General features: G+C 53.6%; 2 protein-coding genes across 2 annotated transcripts in view; one reads left to right on the top strand and one right to left on the bottom strand.

The window, feature by feature from the left end:
• Window positions 1–6,511, top strand: part of Iglon5 (IgLON family member 5) — a 16,698-nt gene extending 10,187 nt beyond the window's left edge. Inside the window, exons 3-8 of the mRNA XM_021199217.2 lie at window positions 334–566; window positions 1,199–1,318; window positions 2,396–2,530; window positions 2,702–2,822; window positions 3,327–3,481; window positions 4,820–6,511. Of these exons, the coding sequence (XP_021054876.1) occupies window positions 334–566; window positions 1,199–1,318; window positions 2,396–2,530; window positions 2,702–2,822; window positions 3,327–3,481; window positions 4,820–4,908 (853 nt within the window). The 3' untranslated portion in view covers window positions 4,909–6,511. The remainder of the gene's footprint in view (window positions 1–333; window positions 567–1,198; window positions 1,319–2,395; window positions 2,531–2,701; window positions 2,823–3,326; window positions 3,482–4,819) is intronic.
• A 582-nt stretch (window positions 6,512–7,093) lies between these two features.
• Vsig10l (V-set and immunoglobulin domain containing 10 like) lies at window positions 7,094–15,769 on the bottom strand. Its single transcript, XM_029542016.1, has 10 exons — window positions 15,637–15,769; window positions 14,718–15,551; window positions 13,795–14,088; window positions 13,407–13,691; window positions 12,295–12,549; window positions 11,203–11,481; window positions 10,677–10,973; window positions 10,166–10,279; window positions 9,812–9,966; window positions 7,094–8,553 (listed from the first exon to the last, which is right to left on the bottom strand). The coding sequence occupies exons 1-10, from the start codon at window positions 15,674–15,676 to the stop codon at window positions 8,482–8,484; spliced, it is 2,625 nt and encodes an 874-aa protein (XP_029397876.1). The 5' UTR covers window positions 15,677–15,769; the 3' UTR covers window positions 7,094–8,481.
• Window positions 15,770–19,199: the final 3,430 nt, after the last annotated feature.

Here is a 19,199-nt window from a genome sequence, read left to right as displayed (position 1 = left end):
CCTCCTCCTCCTCCTCCTCCTCCTCCTCTTCCTCTTCCTCCCCCTCCTTCTCTCTCTCTGTCTCTCTGTCTCTGTCTCTGTCTCTTTCTCTCTTGGGATCTCTGCCCAACTCTTACTTCTGAGTGAGTTCCACCCCCATCCGCCCCTCTCTCCTCCCCTCCCTCCCTCCCTCTTTCCCTCCCTCACAGCAGCCCCTCAGAAGTCTAGCTTCCAGGCTTCTTCCCTCCCGCACAGTGGGCACTGCAAGGCCTGCCTCCCAGGGTTCTGCAGGTGTACTGGAGGTGGGCGGGGGAAACCCTTGCTTTCTCTCCTCATCCTCCCCTTCCTCCCCAGCTGCTTCATTGATGAGCATGTGACCCGGGTAGCCTGGCTGAACCGTTCCAACATCCTGTATGCGGGCAATGACCGTTGGACCAGTGACCCCCGGGTGCGGCTGCTCATCAACACCCCGGAGGAATTCTCCATCCTCATCACCCAGGTGGGGCTCGGTGATGAGGGCCTCTACACCTGCTCCTTCCAGACCCGCCACCAGCCCTACACCACTCAGGTCTACCTCATCGTCCATGGTGAGCCTCGTGTGACAATGAAGGCAGGTGGGGAGGGGACAGGAAGACTGGCCTGCGGGCTAGGAGGCATCACTGAACAGCCTGCACTGTGTGTGCACTTGGCCACTGCTGTTCACCGCCCTGGGAGCATGAGCTACCTCACCCTTGTGGTATTTAGCAGGGCATGAGGGGGAGCTGCACCACAGTGGAAGAGGTGCCACCCACAGCTCTGTGGATTTGCTGGACTGTGTGACTGAAACTACCCATGGGTTTGCACTCATTCCCCAAGGAGAGGCTTGAGGGGGTGTGTCCTAGAGATGAGGAAGGAGGACGAGGGTGTGTGCACAGTGGGTCTGAAGGAGGAGGGCTAAAGACTTCTATATCTGATGAGGTAGGATTGTGGTCTGGATTTCTAGGACTGAGGAAATAGGGTTTGCATCTGGAATCCTGGGTGTGAGGGAGGAAGGTGTGGAGTCTATACCCCTGGGGTCTGAATAGGGCCTGAGCCTGTACCCCTGGGTCTAGTGGAGGGGACCCGAGGTCTGTAATGCTGGGTCTGAGGTGAGGAGGGCCAGGCCATAACCTTGGGTTTGAAACCTGTGCAGCTTAGGTTGGGAATATACCTTCACCCCAACTCTCCCTTCTGTCTCCAGTCCCTGCCCGTATTGTGAACATCTCCTCACCCGTGGCGGTGAATGAAGGGGGCAATGTGAACCTTCTCTGCCTGGCTGTGGGAAGGCCAGAGCCCACTGTCACCTGGAGACAGCTCCGAGGTGAGGCTCCTCTCCATCTGTGATCTGGGCCCTTCAAGTCTCCCTTTACCCTAGCTGGCGTCCCAGATTCCCGTTTAGCCCTCTGGGGACTCGATTCCTCCCCACCTTGACCCCCATTTCTTACCAGACTCTAATCCCCTCATCTTGTGGCCTCCCACCTGATGTGCAGGCAGTGCCCCTGTGCATCCGGTGTGTCCTCCCCCTCCATTCTATCACTCTCATTTCCATCCTCACCCCCACATGGGTGTCGTAACCTAGTGGTTTGAATGGTCCCCAGACGTCAGCCTTAGCAACTCCTGGAGATTTTCCAGAAATGCACATTCTCAGGCCTCTGGCCTAGATCCAGAGGCAATCAGGGGCTCCCCTCTCTCTACCCACAGCCCACTTAATGAGCTCTGAGATCCAGTTTCCCAAAAGGCACCACCAAGCTGTCTGACATATATCAGGCCAGGGCATCATCTCCACCACATCCCCAGTCTCTGGACCTTCCTGCTTCTTTGCAGACCCATAATGACCATCACTGGGTCCCATTCCTTAGACGAACTGAGAGTGGGAAGCCTAGTCTAGCCTCACGTCCCTTCATACCACCCCCCACTTGATGTCTTCTGAACCCTAAATCCTACTTGCCATAAGTGCTAGGTGGTCTTTTGTGACCTCAGGTCTGTTAAAAAGACCCCAGGTGTCTGGATTAGCGATCTCAATCATCAAGTCCGAATTCTCTGAACCCCCAAAGAACTCTAGGGTTCAGACTGCGTCTGTCTTTCCTGGATCCTTGAAAGCCAAAAACCAAGATCCTGGTTTCACTCCCTACTCCTAAGTGGGTCCCCTGAGCATGAGATTCCAGATCCCTAGGTCTCCTGCACTCCAAATCCTAGGCCCCTTCCCACTGGGTTCTGAGCTCCCCAACCCTTAGCTTAGCCCCACCCTGCCCCCACAGGACCTTCCCGGCTCCTACTGACCCGGGCACTCCAGGCCCTGCTGTGCCCGCCCCGCTGATGTGTGTCCGTGTTGTGCCCGTGTTGTCCCGTGTTAAGTGTTTGTGTCCGGCCCCGCCCCCCATCCCCACCTCCTCCACAGACGGCTTCACCTCAGAGGGTGAGATTCTGGAAATCTCAGACATCCAGCGGGGCCAGGCCGGGGAATATGAATGCGTTACTCACAACGGGGTGAACTCGGCGCCCGACAGCCGCCGCGTGCTGGTCACAGTGAATTGTGAGCATCAAGGGGGCCATAGGGGCCGACCCTGGGTGCCTGGGGAGGAGGGGTCTGCAGCATGATGGTGAAAGCTAGGTGGGAACTAGGATCTGAGGTGGGAGGGTGCTGAAATGGGACTCCGAAGTCCCCATGCAGCGAGAATGTGCTCTGGCCTCTGTTCCTTTTCAGATCCCCCGACCATCACGGACGTGACCAGCGCGCGCACCGCCCTGGGCCGGGCTGCCCTCCTGCGCTGTGAAGCTATGGCTGTGCCGCCTGCAGATTTCCAGTGGTACAAGGATGACAGGCTGTGAGGACTGCCCCGGGCAGGGCTGAGGGAAAAGGAAGAGGAGGGAGGTCCTAGGTCTCGGATCACAAAGCCAAGCAAGACAACCTAGCAGTTCAAAGTCGGGGAGTCCTGGGTCCTGAGAGACTAGGGTCTAACTTCTAGGTTATGGGGTGGGGTGGGGTGGGCTCCTGGAAGACTATTTCGGGCACCGATATGATGAATGCTGGAATTGCGCACCCACACCAAAGATCTGGGGTCGAAGGTCGATGCTAAGTGTCTGAAAGATAAATTTATAGAGACTGTGTGGGCTGAGTTTAAGAGACACTGGGGATTAGGGACGCACACTGGGAATGTTCTTGAGTGGCCCTGGTGCGTGGATACGGGATCTGTGGAGAAGTCAGGGGTCCCTGGGGTACGTAGCAGAGCTCAAGGTCTCTTGAGGAAGAGAGCCTGAGTGTATGTGGAGGAACTGGGCACTGAACCCCACGAGAGGCCAAGACCAACCCTGATCCGGATTTCCTGCAGGCTAAGCAGCGGTTCTGCGGAGGGCCTCAAGGTGCAGACCGAGCGCACCCGCTCTATGCTTCTCTTCGCCAACGTGAGCGCCAGGCACTATGGCAACTACACCTGCCGTGCGGCCAACCGGCTCGGAGCGTCCAGCGCTTCCATGCGGCTCCTGCGTGCGTCTGCGCCGGGCGGCGGGGTGGGACAAGGCTGAGGGGGCGGAGCACGGGTGGGGCCGGGAGGCGAAGATATAGGGACAGCCCCTGACCAGAATATAGGAGACTCCAACAGTACCACAGAGTAGTAAAGAAACCGATTCTCAGGTGGTAGGGTGACTGCCTGGTATGCACAAAGTTTTAGATAGACACCCCCCCCCCAATCACTATTTAAAGCCAGCATGGCGGTGCACACTTGTAATCTCAGTACCCAGAAGGAGAAGGCGGGAAGTTACATAGTGAGTTCAAGGTCTGGGGACTCCCATGACCTAGTAGAAAACAATAAACAAGTGGGCTGATAGACAATATCAAAGAAACAAGGTATACGTGGAAAAATATAGACAGAATTGGGAATGATAAGTTCGAGGCGGGGTCATCAAAGAAAGGGGAGCTCTGTGTAAGTCAGCAGAAGAGGGATCAGGGGGTGCAAAGGCACAGGAAGGAGGGCAGTCTGATAAGGATGGCAGCCTTTGGCCTCAGCAATGATCAGAGGTTCTGGACCTACTGTAGTGGAGGCCAAGGCCACTGGAGCCAGTTACACAGTAAGCAGCATGTGGCTGGCAAGCACTTTACTGCCGTTTGAAGGACAGCCGAGCACAGAGTGACGAGGAGGCTGCTTCAGGAATCCACCTCAGCATCCCAAGCTGTTTGGGAGCAGAGCCCAGGGGGCTTTTCTTGGCTGGGTACAGACGGTGTGCACAAAGAGATGAGCAGGGTCAACAGTGACTCTGAGCCGGGGGACTCGTAGCGTGTCATCAAAAATACTCAGGAGGCTAAGGAAAGAGGATCTAAAGTTCAAGTCCAGCCTAACCAATTTAGTGAGACCTTGTTGTGAAATAGAAAGAGAGGTCTGGGATGTAGCTTAGTTCCTGCCTAGACTCCCCCAGTGAGGGGCCTGGGCATGTGGGTCAGAGGTAGAGCATCTTCCTAGCATGTGCAAATCAGTACATCCCCTCCCCAGCAAAGCACACAAGGTGATATCAAAAGAAAACAAAAACAAACAAAATGCACAAATGGTCAAGCACACATAGCTGTCCTGAAGTTCCTGGCGCACTGAGAAGGTGACTGCTAAAAATTCTGACTGGAACAGGGAAAAAGGAATCCCAAGGTCCCAGAAAGGAAATGGGGAAGATCTGGGAGATAATGGAGACCAAAACAGATGAGGGCAGCACAGGGAACCCAAGCCCCAGAGAGTTCCGATCACACAGACCCTCAAGAGGCTGAAGGTGGAGGAAACACCACAGGAGAGAGACGGTGGGGCCTCCCCAGCATCCCACGTGACCATTTTTCTTTCCCCAGGCCCAGGATCCCTGGAAAACTCCGCTCCGAGGCCTCCAGGGCCCCTGACCCTCCTCTCTGCCCTGAGCTGGCTGTGGTGGAGAATGTAGACACCATTCAGTACAGCGCATCCCCCCCCTGCAGGGGGCCTCAGGCCAGGAGCGAGAGAAAGGGGGTGAGCAAGCGCCAGCCACGGGTCTCCAGAGGGACAGAAGAGCTCTTAGTCACAGAGGAAGAAAGAAGAAGAGAAGGAAGGTCTTTTAGAGAACCCATCACTGTGAGGGATTACGCAAAATTATGCATCTTTCTACAGCCATTCTCGCCACCCCGTTCACGTTTCCGATTGTGACCCACCCCCAGCCTCCCCACACCCCTCTCTTAGCTCAGGCTGTCAACTGGCTCGTGTGTGTGTGTGTGTGTGTGTGTGTGTGTGTGTGTGTGTGTGAAGGTGTGCTGGGGGAGGGAACCAGGAGGCACCCCTCTCTGGCACAGACTCCCCCATGGCCCCTGGCCATCCCTGCTGCCTGCCTCTCTTCCTTTGGCTGGAGGTAGGTATGGGGGCTTCGTGGTGGAAGCTTTGACAAGAAGATTGCCAGCTTTCCACCTTCCCATATATGCATGAACACCTACTCTTCTCCTCCCTATGGAAGGGGCAGGTAGGGTGGCTGTCAGGTGTCACTCAGCCTTTGTGACTAGGTGGGGATCTCCATGAAGGCTGTTTCTCCCTACTCCATCACCAGTTGCCTGCAGCCAGACGCTCCATCACTGGCTCAGTGGCCTGAAACCTCCCTTGCCCTGTCCCTTCTCCTCCCTTCCCCTTCCCTCCCCTTCCCTCCCCTGAACTTTCTGGCCCTCTTCCCGGGCCAATCGGTGCTTCCATTCAATTGATAGGCTAGTGGCACTTGTCACCTGTCTGTCTCAGTGCTTTGCCCCACCCATACCCCCAGACTCCCCTTGGCCACAGTGGTACCCTCCAGCTGCCCTTGGGCCCCAGCAGCTGGCCTATAAGTGTGGGCTCCCTGGCAATCTGCTCCCTGGCCTCTCAACTCATAATACCTCCAAAGGCTGCTGTGACCACACACACACACACACACACACACACACACACACACACGCACACGGCATGCATACATGCACGCTCATGCACACACAAACACACATACACACACACACATGCACACCAGCGACTGACCAGCAATAGCTCCTGGCTTCACCTGCCCCAGAGTCTGTGACTAGCAGCAGTTCCCCCAGAGTGGGCCACTGACATCCACACAGGAAGCTGACAGGTTCTGTGTATGGGAACACCTCACCTTGATACACATCAGGCCTCACAGAGTTGGGAGAGAGAAGACTAACAGACATCCTGAGCCCAGGCAGAGGCACCATGCCACCAGCCCAAAATTCAGTAACCACACCCAAAACCACACCACTCCGAGCCTGGTGAAGACGAGGGCAGAGAGGGGCAGGGGGGCAAGGGGCAGTGACTGTACCTCAGACGGGGGCGTGGGCCCCATCCCACATTGTCTTCCATTCCCAGGGTCCGGGATGGGGTGGGGAGGGGGAGGGCTACTCGGGGAGGTGGGAGGGGGGCCCTGGGGGCCGTGTGTTCCAATTCATGGGGAGTGTTGAGACCACCACACCAATAAACGCCTTTTTCCAAAGTCCCCGCCTGTGGAAGTCGATGTCATTGAGGATCTGGGCAAGTGGACTGCAAAGGAGGTGTGGTCATTTGATAGAGAATCCCTAGTGCCTTTCCTAACTCTGCCTGTTTGGGAAGTGAACTCCAAATGGCTGGTCAAGGAGGCTCAGGGTCACACCCTAAGGATGCAGGGTAGCTCTATCTATCCTGTGCAGTGGAGAGGGCTAAGTGGGTAGCAATGAGGAAGAGGCCAGCCTCTGACTGAGAGGATGACAGCAATGCAGAAAGACGGGGACAGGCTGGAGAACCAGTCCAGAATGCATCTTTAGAGCAGCCGGATCAAAATCTACCCGAAGCCCCCTCTCCCACACACAAGCAATAAAACCTGTGTTTATATAAGCTAACTTGCGTCAGGCTTTCTGTTGGCAGTGATTTAAAAAAATAGACACAAAATCTTGATTTTTTTTTTTCCTCCTCTTTTGTATATACAGTACTAGGGATTGAAATCAGCATCATTCCTCACTATGAGATTCTAGGCAGGGGCTCTACCACTGAGCCACCCCCCTCACCCCCTCCCTGGGGGATTCTAGGCAGCTGCTCTACTATGGAAACATATCCTTAATGTTCTGAGCTAGGTCTCCCTGGGAGACACAGGCCTTAAGCATGCGATCTTCCTCCCTCAACCTCCCAAGTGCTTGTGTTACCCTGCACTGTATGATGCCCGATGTCTGTTGCTTGCAGCCATAAGAATCCTCACTCTTGTAACTCTAAATTTCCCATGAGAACTCTTGTTGGAAAAGGAAGATCTATCTTGCCAAGGATAGGAGCAACAGCAGTAGCCCCTCACGGGCACTAGCGCATTTCATCAATCCACGAGTATTTATTGAGTGCCTGCTAAGTGCCAGGCTATGTTTCTGCTGGGATACGTGTGGTGTGTGCCTCACTGAGCTCTCAGTTCAGAGAGGGAAAGTTATCGATATCCGTTGTTACACACTCATGGGATGAGAGGGAGGGAAGCTGGGGGCTGGGGGAGAGGGGGAAGTCCGTCTGATGTAGTAATGGCTACTTCAAGCCTTGATAAATCAATGGCGTGGGAAAGAGAGGTGTCCAAGCAGAGCAAACTCTAGGGACAAATAGCTGGAGACTGTGTGTGTGTGTGTGTGTGTGTGTGTGTGTGTGTGTGTGTGTGTGTGTGGTTGGCAGAAGGCTTATGGAAGAGATGTCACAGGGGTTGACAGAGGCCAAACTACAGGGCCCAAAGGTTAAGATGCACAGACTGAAGGATGTCTAAACACTATGTACAGCCCACAGAAAAATTTAGAGGGGACAGTGAGTAGTCATGGTGTACATGGCTGTCATCTCAGCTCCCAGGAAGATGAGGCAGGGGACTGAAAAGTGTGAGGTCAGCAAGGTCTGTGTTATGGGATCCTTTCCCAAACACAAACAAACAAACAAACAAACAAACAGGAGGAAAGAAAAGAAACAGAAAGCAGTGGGTGAGGTGGCTCTTGCCTGAATCCCAGCACCTGTGGGACTGGGACAGGAGAGACATGAGTTCAGGGCCAGTCTGGGGCTATCTAGGGAGTCTAAAGCTAGCCTGGGCTACATGAGATTCTGAGTCAAATAAAACAGCAAAAAGGAAATCAAGAGAAGGGGAGGGAGCAGGATATGGGATACTGATGCATGAGTTGATGGATGAGAGTCTCTGGAGGCTGAGGGGATGTGGTCTGGCGGCAGGAGAAGGTGGCAGACCTTTGCAGACCTGCGGTCAGGCTCCCCTTCCAGCTTGGAGCTTAACAGCAAGCTCTACAAGAGGCTTCTGCGTTTGTGCCAACTACATTCACCTGTCTGCAGGTGGCTCTCCTAGTCCCAGGGTCACACTGGTGTCCTCAGATGCAAAAGGACAGTTTGTGTCTCTGAGACAAGTGGGAGACAGGAAGTCCCACTCTTAGGGTCCGGTCCTCAGGCATAGAAAGCTCCATGCTGCTGGACCAAAGCAGGATGTTGTACCCCGAGCACTTCATGGAGAGTGGACCACTGCTTGTCACACCTGGGTGGCTGCCCGAACAGTCCATGGGCTGCCACCTGGGCAGAGAGCTGGGCTGGGGCTGATGACCTGGAAGAGAGGCAGGGTAGGAGGTGACTTCAGGGAGTATCCCGGGTACAAAATGACATACCCACTTAACCTATATATAGCCCGAGCCTTTCAGAAGCTAACCGAGGAACTAGAGAGATGGCTTAGTGGTTAAGAGCACATATTGCTCTTACTGAGAACTGGGGTTCAATTCCCAGGATCTACCTGGCAGCGCACAAGTCTCTGTGATTCCAGTTTGGGGGATCTGGCGCCCTCTTCTGGCCTTTGGGAGAATACATGCTTGAAGTATACAGTCATGCATGCAGGCCAAACACTTTCACAGAAAAAATAAAAATATCTTACAGGAACCTAGCTGAGTTCCTTCTCCCCCTCCCCCCCCCACTTCTCTACCCCTTACTTTCCCTTCTCTCTTTCTTATTTTTTTGTTTGTTTGTTTTTTGTTTTGCTCTTCTGAGACAGCTGTTATAACACCCAGGGTGACCTTGAATGTGCAGCAATCCTCCTGCCTTAGCCTCCCAAGTGCTATGAGTACAGGCATGGTCCCTCTGTGTACCAGTGAAAAACTGTTCAGTCACCCTGGGAGCTAAGGCATCCAACAGCTCAACTTTTATGTGAAAACAAGGAAATTCCATCCACCTCAGAATTTAAAACTTTAAGTCTGAACTAATTTTTATAGGAAATAGAAGTCACATCTCACTCTCCTTGGGAAGATAAATTAGAATATATTATTCTTTCTGTAAACGTAAGGGCTGGGCAAGAAGTCCAACTATTGGTATTTAAAACAAGACAAAACATGAGGGGCTAGGGCTGTTACTCAGTTGGTAGAGTATCTGCCTAGAATATACAGGTCCCAGGTCCCACCCTCAGATGCACATAAGCCAGATGTGATGTCTCCTGAACATAGCGGGAGAGGCTGGAGGATTCCTAGCCATGTAGGAATAGTAAAGCCCTGTTGTCAAACAATCAAACGATATGTAAGTACAGTAAGGGTTAGTGACCTGTGAGTGCTGGCTAGTTTGATGCCACCTTGACACAGACTCGTCCCTGTCCTGACTTCCTTGATGGAGAACTGTGATGTGAAAGTATAAGCCGGATAAAACTCTTTCCTGTCCCCGAGTTGCTCCGGGGGTGTTTCATCACAGCAATAGTAACCCTAATTAGGACACTTCGTAAGTCACGAAGAAAAACCAGGAGAAAGACATTAGAAACATTAGAATACTTCTTTCTCCCAGGAGGCTACTTGTCCCTCACAGTGGGAGGCAACGACACCCACACTCACTTGCTGGGCCTTGGCTGGGTGAGGGTTCTGCATCTTGGTTTTGATGGGGAGGGGCCGTGGGGTCTGCACTGGGGTCAAACTCTGTATCGATTTTGCTGGTGGGGTGAGCACGGGAGCCAAGGTCAGGGGATGCTGCTTCTTCACGGAAGTCCTTCCTGTGAGAGAAGGACAGGAAACATGTGATTGCTCCAGTGTGCCGCTCTGGCCAGTAGGAAGAGAAGCTGGTCTCAGAGGGTGATAGGGAGGTGGGACTGCTATTTAATGCACGGATGACACGGCTAGCCCATGGCTCAGCTTCTGCCTAGGGAAGCTCCCAGTTGCCCCCGGTTGCCTCTTCCCAGGCCTGTCTCTCACCTGGAAAACGCCTCAGGCAGCAGATACACAGGATGAGAAGGCCAGCCAGCAGCGCCAAGCCCAACAAGGAGCCAAGGATGATGCCAGCGATGGCCCCTGGACTCAGGGCAGAGCCTGGAAGACACACACCAAAGGGAGGCAGGGAATAGGACTCAGGGATGCTCTTACAGTTGTCTAAGCAACAACTCATCCTTCCTGAGAAGACTCATTAACTCAGAGTTCAATCCCTGGGACTCTCATGACAAAAGGGGAGAACTGTCTCCGTTGAGTTTTTCTCTGAACTCCATATACACACATCATGACACATGTACATCCACACGTAAATAAATTAATAATCAAATAAAAATTGAAAAAAAAAAAGACATGAGAGTATAGATACTTGTTGATTTAAGACAACCAGGTGCTGGGATGCTGTCACAGAAGCCCCCACAAGACCAACAGAAGAAAAGGGTCTGATGCAAAAGACTAAGAATGGCTGGCCAGATGAGAAATGCAGGACAACTCAACTTACCTGCCTGGAAGACTCGGCTTTGGGATGGGGTCCCTGGCAGAGACCCCAAGATGGGCAAGATTCGAAAAGCCCAGGTCCCAGGGTTCCGAGGAGGGAGTGGCACTATGGCTGAGCGCTCCTGAGGGCCCAGAATGAGCAGGGAGACCCAGTCTCTACTCATGGTGACTCTGTCCACATCAGAGCTATCTGTCCATGCCTGGATGTGAAAGCCGGTGAGGAGAGTGCCTCGCTCTACATCCCAGGTGAGCACTGCGGCTTCCTGGGCTCTCTGCAGCCTCCAGGAAGAAATGGAGGGTCCTGTGAAGGAACGATGGCAGATGCTGAGGCTCTGATGAGAGACAGGGAGGAAGGTTGTGATCTGGACCCCTGGACCTGGGGAAGGATGCTTGGATACCTGGGTCTAAGGGAAGGGGCCTGGGTCTGAACCCCTGGATCTAAGAGAGGGTGATTAGAGCCCTGACACCTGGCTCTGAGAGAAGAGGGCTGGTTTCTGAACATCCGTGTTCTTGGTTTGGGCGGAGCTTACCTGTAAGCGTGATCTGGTTGCCTCCGGCACCCAGTGCGCTGCTGCACAGCACAGAATAATTCCCCAGGTCCCAATCCAGGCTGAAGTTGTTGATAAGGAGCTTCCGGCCATCCTGGCTAAGCAGTAGCCGGCCCCCACCACCCGGAGCCAGGGGCCGTCCTTGCCGGGCCCAGGATGCTCTTGAGGGTGGGGGACAGCCGGTGACCTCCAGTGCCACCACCACCTCCCCTGGCTGTGTCTCCTCTACTATCGGCTGGAGCAGTACTTCCTGGGGGGCTTCTGTTGGTGGGGGAAGTCCAGTTAAGAGAAACAAGATCTTATTGGATGTGAATAGCCAAGTCCTGAGTCCTTTGTTAAGGCAAAAAGGTAGCAAATGCCCCCTCCTCTGTGACCAGATGAAGATCTGTCCATTCATTCATTCATCCATCCATCCATCTTTCCATTCACTTTCTTGACAGCTTTTTAAAACATTTATTTATTGTGTGTGCATCTGCCACTGAAAGTATGCAGAGAACAGAGGACAAGGGATTCCATTCGGTTGCTGGGAGCTGGTTCTAGCCTTTCACTACCAGGGTTCTGGGGAATCCAACCTAGGCCATCAGGCTTGGTGGCAAGTACCTTTCCCCTCTGAGCATCTCACTCACCCCATTCACTCATTCACTGACTTCCTCAGTACACAGCTTTTGAACACATGTCATAGAACTCTAGGCTGGGAGACTCATTATCATTAGCTATTTCTCTGTCTCTGTCTCTGTCTTTCTCGGTTTGGTCTTAGAAATACCCTGTTCGTGTTGGCTTCCACCCAGAAATGTAGGACAAAACCTTGTTTCTGCTCTAGGTTCAAAGACAGTGATGTCTGAGGTTTCAGGAGGCAGCTCAGCAGATAAAGGCAATTGCCACCGACTCTGACGACCTGAGTTCAAGCCCTGAGACTTACATGATGGAAGGAGAGAACCAATGCCCAAAGAAAGTTAAGTTTGGCTTTCCTAAAATGAATAAAGTTCTCTCTGGCCTTTTCCTTAAACCGCAAAGGAGCAAAGAAAAAGTCATCCACTTCCCTTACAGACAGTAAGGAGGCCCAGCCCCTCTCACCGGGGATGATCGTGCAGGTGCGTGTGGCCACCAGGTGGCGGGCCAGGCAGGTGACAGCGACACCGCTGAGCTCCGGGCGGGCGGGGACAGTCACGAGGAGCGTCGATGGCGCGGGTCCCGCTCGGACGCCTTCGGGAAGACCCTGGAACTGCAGGGAGGCGGCAGGGACCCCGCCAGGCCAGGAGCAGCGAAAGCGGAGGCTGCGGTCCACAGGACCTCCTTCCACTGAACATTGTGGTGCTCCGGGGGGCAGATCTGCAACGGATGAAAGACTTTCCAGCCTTAGCCCTTCCACCTTCCCCCATCCTGCCTCTACACAGGATGTTCCACTCCTCCTCCAGGTTTCGCTCCGCCTCTTTTCCTCCCGCGTGGAAGAGGTGGAGATAGCTCCACCCTCCCGCGTGGACTGGCCTCTTTGTGACTCCCTCCTTTACACTCTCACGGATCCTACTTACTAGCCTACGCGGACTAGTCCTTTCTCTTTCAAAACTCGCTCTGCCATTTAACTCTGCGGCTCTCTGGATTGAGAATCCTTTCCCAGGACCGCCCACCCTCGCCTCCTGCTGCTTCTTCCCCATCTTCTTCACCCCTTCAACCGGTAATCTGCAAACCCATCGGCCCCGCCCTATGCACAGGACTTTGCTCCTTCCTTTAGCAATTGGGGAGTGTTCTACCCTCAGATAGCCCTCCTCCTACAGTCCACGCCCACCTAAATTGTCCTCCCTCCTCCAGGCTAGACCCGCCCCTTGTTCCGCCTTATAATTACGCCTCTGCTCCGCCCTGATGATGTCCCACCTCACCTATGAAGGTCCCTGTACCTTCCTTGCTAGCTTCACTCTTTCCCTGGTGGCCGTGCTTACTTGAGGTTTTCTCAGAAACTGCTTGCTAGCTCCTCCCTTTTCTGGCAGCCACGTCCATCAGCAGCTATTTCCCTAATCTCAGCTAGCTTGGCATCTTCTCCGGCAGCCACGCCCACTGTTAGCTGCCCCAGCTCCTCCTTATTGGCGCCTCCCTCCCTGAAGGGCACGCCCCCTCACTGTCTATTCTCTACGCTGACATCCAGGGCTCCACGTGCTTCCCCTCTTCCTGCTGGACCGTCCTACTGCTCTTACCCGCCACAGTGAGGTTGAACACTGAACGCCGGCGGCGGCCAGTGCGAGGGTTCGCGGCGATGCAGGCATAAGCGCCGCCATGGCCTGGCCCCACAGTGGGCAGCAGGAGGCTTGGCCCCGCAGGCACTGCGGCCTCTGTGGGGTCCGCCAGACTCCACGCGATGTCCGCCGGCGGCCGCGAGGGGGCCGAGCAATGCAAGGTCACATTGCTGCCCGCAGTGACGTAGAGCGCAGGACTGGCATCCCGGTCCGAGGAGACCCTAATGACAGGAGCGTCCGGGCCGTCTTGGGTGTGGGGTCGGGGACAAAACAAGGGGTTTGGACTGTAAAGAACTCACAGACATTGGGCTCACTTCTCCCCGGGGATTCAAGACATTCCCCTACTCACAGAAAACACTGACGTCAGCTGCAGCTTCGGTGTGGCCAAAGGGGCTTCGGACCTGGCAAGTGTACCGGGCGTGGTCACTGCGTACAGGACGTGAGATGAGCAGCTGGTCCCGTTCTGCGCGGATGCGAGATGGCTCTGTGCCTTCAGGGTCTGAGGTCTCCAGGGCTCGTCCGTCTCTACTCCAGCTCAGCTTCCCGCTACCTGGGTTCCACCCCACGCAGCTTAGCCGCAGCTCGGCTGCCCCTTCTTCTGTCTCTGGCGCCCTGGGCTGTACTGACAACTGGGGTAAGGGCTCTGGAGGTCCAGAAAAGTCTTTGATGAGTTGGAGAGTCCATACAGCAGAACTCCTTCCCTGGGCCACAAGCCTCTGCCTCCTCAGTCCTTCCTCTCTCCTCTCACTGCACCCAGAATCTGAGCTCTCAGTCCTTCTCTCTCTGATCCAGGGATACAGACCCCAGCCCTCCTGCCTTGGACCCAGAGGTGCATACCTCAGCCCTCAAACTTAGGTGTCCAAACCCCAATCTTATTCCATCAGTCCAAGGACTCCAGACTCCAGCCCTCCTTCAGACTCTGCGGTCCAGACCCACCCCTCTTCCCTCAAATCTAGGGGTTCAGACTTCAATCCTCCTCCTTCAGACCCGAGTCCAAAGCCCAGTTTTAATGTCCTCAGTCCCACGGATTCAGACCCTAGCCCTCCTCCCTTACACCTCAGTGAGGTCCAGGCCTCTCTCAGACCTAAGAGTCCAGACTTAGACCTCCTCCTTCAGACAAGGTGAGGTCTGGTCCCTGCCTTTGCTCTTATCCCCACCCACAGGCTCTTTCTTCTAGGAGGGAAGCATATTCAACAGCACAGACTAGTCCAGAGGCCTGCGAGGAGAGCAGGCGCTCGGCAGCCTGCACTCTGGACCTCGGAGCCCACTTACCATACACACCCACCACGAACTCCCGAATCTGCTGGGAGACTCCTCCCCTGATGACCTCAACTGTGTACACCCCAGCGTCATCCAGCCGGGCAGAGGTGAGTTCCAGACCCCCTCGAATCTGGTCAAATCTCAGGCGGGCTTGATGCATGGGATCCAGACTGATTAGTGGAGCTTGTGACCCCAGACCCCCAGCTGCCAAAACCTTAGAACCCCGGCGCCAGACCACCAGAGGAGCAGGGGGACTGGAGCTGGGGACCGGGGTCAAGGGGAGCCTGATGGTGGTTCCCACTAGTACAGCCAGGGGTCCCCCCACTTGCTGAGGAAAGCTTGCAGCCTGATGAATCTCCGAAGAAAATTTGGATCCAGGGTTCTGGACAGAAAGGTCAAGGTTGTGATGCTCCAGGGACAGCTTTGAACCGGAGGCCTTGGTGGGTACTTTGGTGTCTGGAGTTTGAACTGATATATGTGAAGCTGGAGTCTTGACAGAGAAGGGAAGCCCAGAGTCTTTGGCAGGATCTTGAGAATCTAAACCATCAAGGGACACTCTGAAAGGAGGGGTTTCAGAGGAGGTGACATCAGGGCTGAGATACTGTCCACCGGTCGAGACATTGGTCCTGAATAATCCAGGCACATGGCTTGAATTCAGCCCCTGAGGAAACCGGTTGGAATCAGGGATTCCAGCAGAGGCTTCTGAACCTGGAAGCTGGGGGTGCTGCTGGCTGGAGGAGACATTTGGAACAAAGTCCGGAGAGGAGCCCACGGAGTGTGAGAAGGAGGCAGAGGGTCGCCGAGATCCAGGAGCTGGCTGGAGGGCCAGGAGCTCAGCTCTGAAGGCTGCAGAGGAGAGGAGGGAGGGGAGCATTGAGAGAGACTGCCAGGGAGTGGGCTGCTGGGGAGGAGAGGGGCACAGGGAACTTACCCAGGAGTAGGAAGGGCAGCAGAGCCCACGAGAGGCCCATGGTGATGGTCACACTCCGGAGAGGACACTACACAGAGATCCACAGCTTGCATTGTCCCAGGTCTGACAAGTCCAGCAGGAATGGTTGCTCAGCTTCCTGGGTGGAGAAAGGAGACAAACCTGTGGGAGGTGCCAGGGTCCCCTGGCATGATATGGTGGCTGAGTGGCCCGCTCCACCCTTCTTGTCTTCATCAGAGGTTGTATGGAGAAGCCCAGGCTGAACCTCCACTCCTCACCCCCAGGCAAGGTGAACTCCCAGCTGGAACCAAGCAGCAAGCCTGTGGGGACCACGCAGGAAGACTTCCTTCAGGCGTGTCTGTGAAATCAGAGCCCCTCCTGTGTCCCCACCTGGCTCAGGTGTCTTGCTTCCCAGCCTTCTGCTGTCCACTCTGTCTGACCTGCAGCCTCTTCTCTGACCCTGCCTGCCCTCTTCTCCAGATCCTTCTGTGACTCCTTATGGTCCTTAGAATCAAGTGTTCAGTTGCTGTCTCTATCTACTCTGATACTTAGAAATCAGTTTCCATTGTCCAATACCTGATGAACTCAGCATCTCCCGCTGACCCATACTTTCAGGATCACCTATGCCAAGGCTGGGGAGGCACCCCACTGTCTTCCCCTCAGCACTGCTACCAATCTCTGAATACTACCTAGATCTCTCTCCCCACTTTCTCCTCTTGGTACCCACTGCTCAGACCTTACCCTTTTCATCTGCACTCCCCTAGCCCCCCCCCCCTTTCTGTAACCTCCTACTCTGGTTAAGCCCCCTCCCTGTCCCAGCCCTGCTTGGCTTCACAGCATCCTCTGTGGACACCCTTACTGGCCCCGCCCACTTCTCTGCACTGTCTTACCCTCCTGAACATGCTGCTCTTCTGATGCCATCTCACCTCCCAGCCCTTGCCAGCATTCTTCCCTTTACCTGGAATGCGTTTTCCCTCTCCAATCTGGCTACCTCACAACTGGTCCTTCAGGTCTCACCTCATTAACAGCCATAATAATGACGACTTCAGCTCAGCCAGGAACTATGCTAAATCCTACCAGCACATTATTATCGGGCTGATTTCTTTTTCTCAATGTCCTCTGAGCAGAATTGTTTGATCCTCACTTCACAGACCAAGAGATGAGGATGCAGGAAAGCCAAATTTCCCACGAGAGGTTGCAGAGCCAGCAGGAGAGGCTGGACTTAGGTCAAGGCTGGTCAGACTGCTTCAGTCTGTCAGAGAGTTTTCTTATCACCCCTTGCTAGGCTTTAGGCCTCTGCTCAGCTCTGAACCTCTGAGACCTGGTGCTTATGGTGCTGGTGGAAGGCGTGGTCAGAAGGCACTGAGCATGCTCCATATATCACATATAGCTCAGAAGTGCTATGTCGGAAAACCTTTTGAGGAAAATAATGTTTTGCTGGGCATGGTAGAACACTCCTTTGATCCCAGCACTTAGAAGGCAGAGGCAGGTGGATCTCTGAGTTCAAGACTATCCTAGTCTACATAGGGAGTTCCAGGACAACCAGGACAGTAGGGAGACTCTAAGAAAATACAATTAAATTAATAATAATAATATTTTAATTTATTCTTTGAGAATGTAACATGTTTTGATCATATATTTTCCTGTCTCCTAACTCCTTGTAGATCTTTCCTAACCCCCCTACTCATCTGCCTTCAGGTTCTTTCTCTCTCATAAGATAAAATAAAGTAAAATAAAGCACAGAGTCCACTTTGTATTGGTTGACCACACTTGGCCATGGGGCCTGCCCTGGAGGATGTGGTTGATGTACCCAGAGTTGCTCCATTGAAGAAAACCGATTTTCCTTCTCTGAGTAGTTATCAGTTTCAAACAGCTTCTTGACTAGGAACAGGACTTTCTGTCCATTTCCAATTGTCCATGCTGAGCTGTCAGCTGGCTTGAGCTCAGACAGCTCTTGTGCCTACTATTCACAGTCTCTCGTGAGATCATCAGTCCTGTTGTGTCTGGAAAGTGACGCTTCCTTGGAGGCATCCACCACTCTGGTCCCCATAGTCTTCGAATCTCCTCTTCTGAATAGATCATTGAGGGGAGAGGTGTGTAATACATATCCCATCACTGAGCATTAAGGAGAGGAGTGTGTTATACATATCCCATTTAAATAAATAGATACTGATACTGAAAATACATTTACACAGTGGAAGACAATTCAGCTGCTTGGAAAAATGAAGCTAAGAAACTTGAAGGTAAAAGAATGGAGCTAGAAACAGTCATTCTGAGTGAGGTAACCCAGAAAGACAAGCATTGCCTGCTTTCTGCCGTAGTGGATGTTAGCTTTGAAACTTCAGCTATGTGCTTTCCACTTGACCTTCTAAACTCCCATGGGGAGCAGGTCTGGTAGCTGCCACTCCATCCAGCACTTGAGAGAGTGAGACAAGAGGACAGCCTGTTCGAAGTTCAAAGTTCAAAGCCTGCCTATTCTACAGTGAGTTCAAGGCCAGGATAGGCAATTTAGTGAAACAAAGAGAGGGCTGCCTTGGTGATATAGTGCTGGTCTAGCATGCCTGAAGGGCTGTGTATGGCTCAGTTGCAGACCTCCTACCTAGAATCCCACAGTGAGGGGCTGGAGTGTGGTTCAGAAGCAGAACCCCCGCCTACAATCCCCTAATGAGCTTGGGGTATGGCTCAGTAGTAGAGCCGCTGCCTAGAATCTCCCATGGCTATTCCTAGTCTCTGAGTTCAAGCCCCAGATCGAACCCTTAACAGGCAGGCATATGGAGATGGCCTGATAACACACTGGAGCATCCAGCACTCAGGAGGCTGAAGAGAAGCCTGGGCTACACAGCAAGTATCAGCTCAGCCTGGGACAATACCAAAGCCCTGTCTCAGCAATAGCAATAATGTAAATAAAAATAAAGAATAAGAGAGAAAAGAGAAAGCAGGGTCTCTAGCCTATCCTTGGAGTAAGCTCTGTGATAGCCATGCCAGGGGGACTTAGAGGAGGCACCCAGACCACCCTCTGTTCTCAGACTTGTCTCGGTGCCCTCGCTGTATGGCAAACCAATCCTTGAAACACTGCTGCAATCTCTGTGAAGCCCCTGGAGGGGCCCCTTGGGGAGGACTCATGGCCCTTGGCCCACAGCCTTGCCTGAGGCCCTAGACATCTCCTAACTTGGGTCCAGAGCCCCAGCCTGCCAAGGGTTTCGCTGCACGCCTGTAACCTCAGCATTAACTGAGGTGAGAGGCGCTTGAGCCTGGAGTAAGCCTGGTTTATATAGGAAGACCCTGACTCCACGAAGGGGGTTGGCTGGGAGTGGAGAGATGACTCAGAGGTTCAAAGTGCTTGCTGACTTTTCAGAGGACCAGGGTTCAATTCCTAGCATCGACATGACGGCTCATACTCTCTGTTACTTCAGTTGCAGGTGATCCAATGTTCTCTTCATTCTTGTATGTCACACACACACACACACACACACACACACACACACACACACACACACACACACACATTCAGGTCCAACATACACATAAAATTCAAGAATAAGAAAAATTTGAGACAGGATCTCGCT

The sequence above is a fragment of the Mus pahari genome, chromosome 1 (assembly GCF_900095145.1).
Source record: "Mus pahari chromosome 1, PAHARI_EIJ_v1.1, whole genome shotgun sequence".
Lineage (NCBI taxonomy): Eukaryota > Metazoa > Chordata > Mammalia > Rodentia > Muridae > Mus > Mus pahari.
The sequence above is the reverse complement of the archived record's forward strand: the minus strand, read 5'-3'. Positions and strand labels throughout refer to the sequence as shown.

What these genes read in the sequence shown, in the direction of transcription:
- Vsig10l (XM_029542016.1), bottom strand. Translation starts at nt 15,676, where the DNA reads ATGGGCCTCTCGTGGGCTCTGCTGCCCTTCCTACTCCTGG. An exon ending in GTTCGTGGTGGGTGTGTATG is followed by an intron (nt 14,089 to 14,717) that starts GTAAGTGGGCTC and finishes CTGGACCTCCAG; the next exon opens with AGCCCTTACCCCAGTTGTCA. An exon ending in AGCTGACGTCAGTGTTTTCT is followed by an intron (nt 13,692 to 13,794) that starts GTGAGTAGGGGA and finishes CCCACACCCAAG; the next exon opens with ACGGCCCGGACGCTCCTGTC.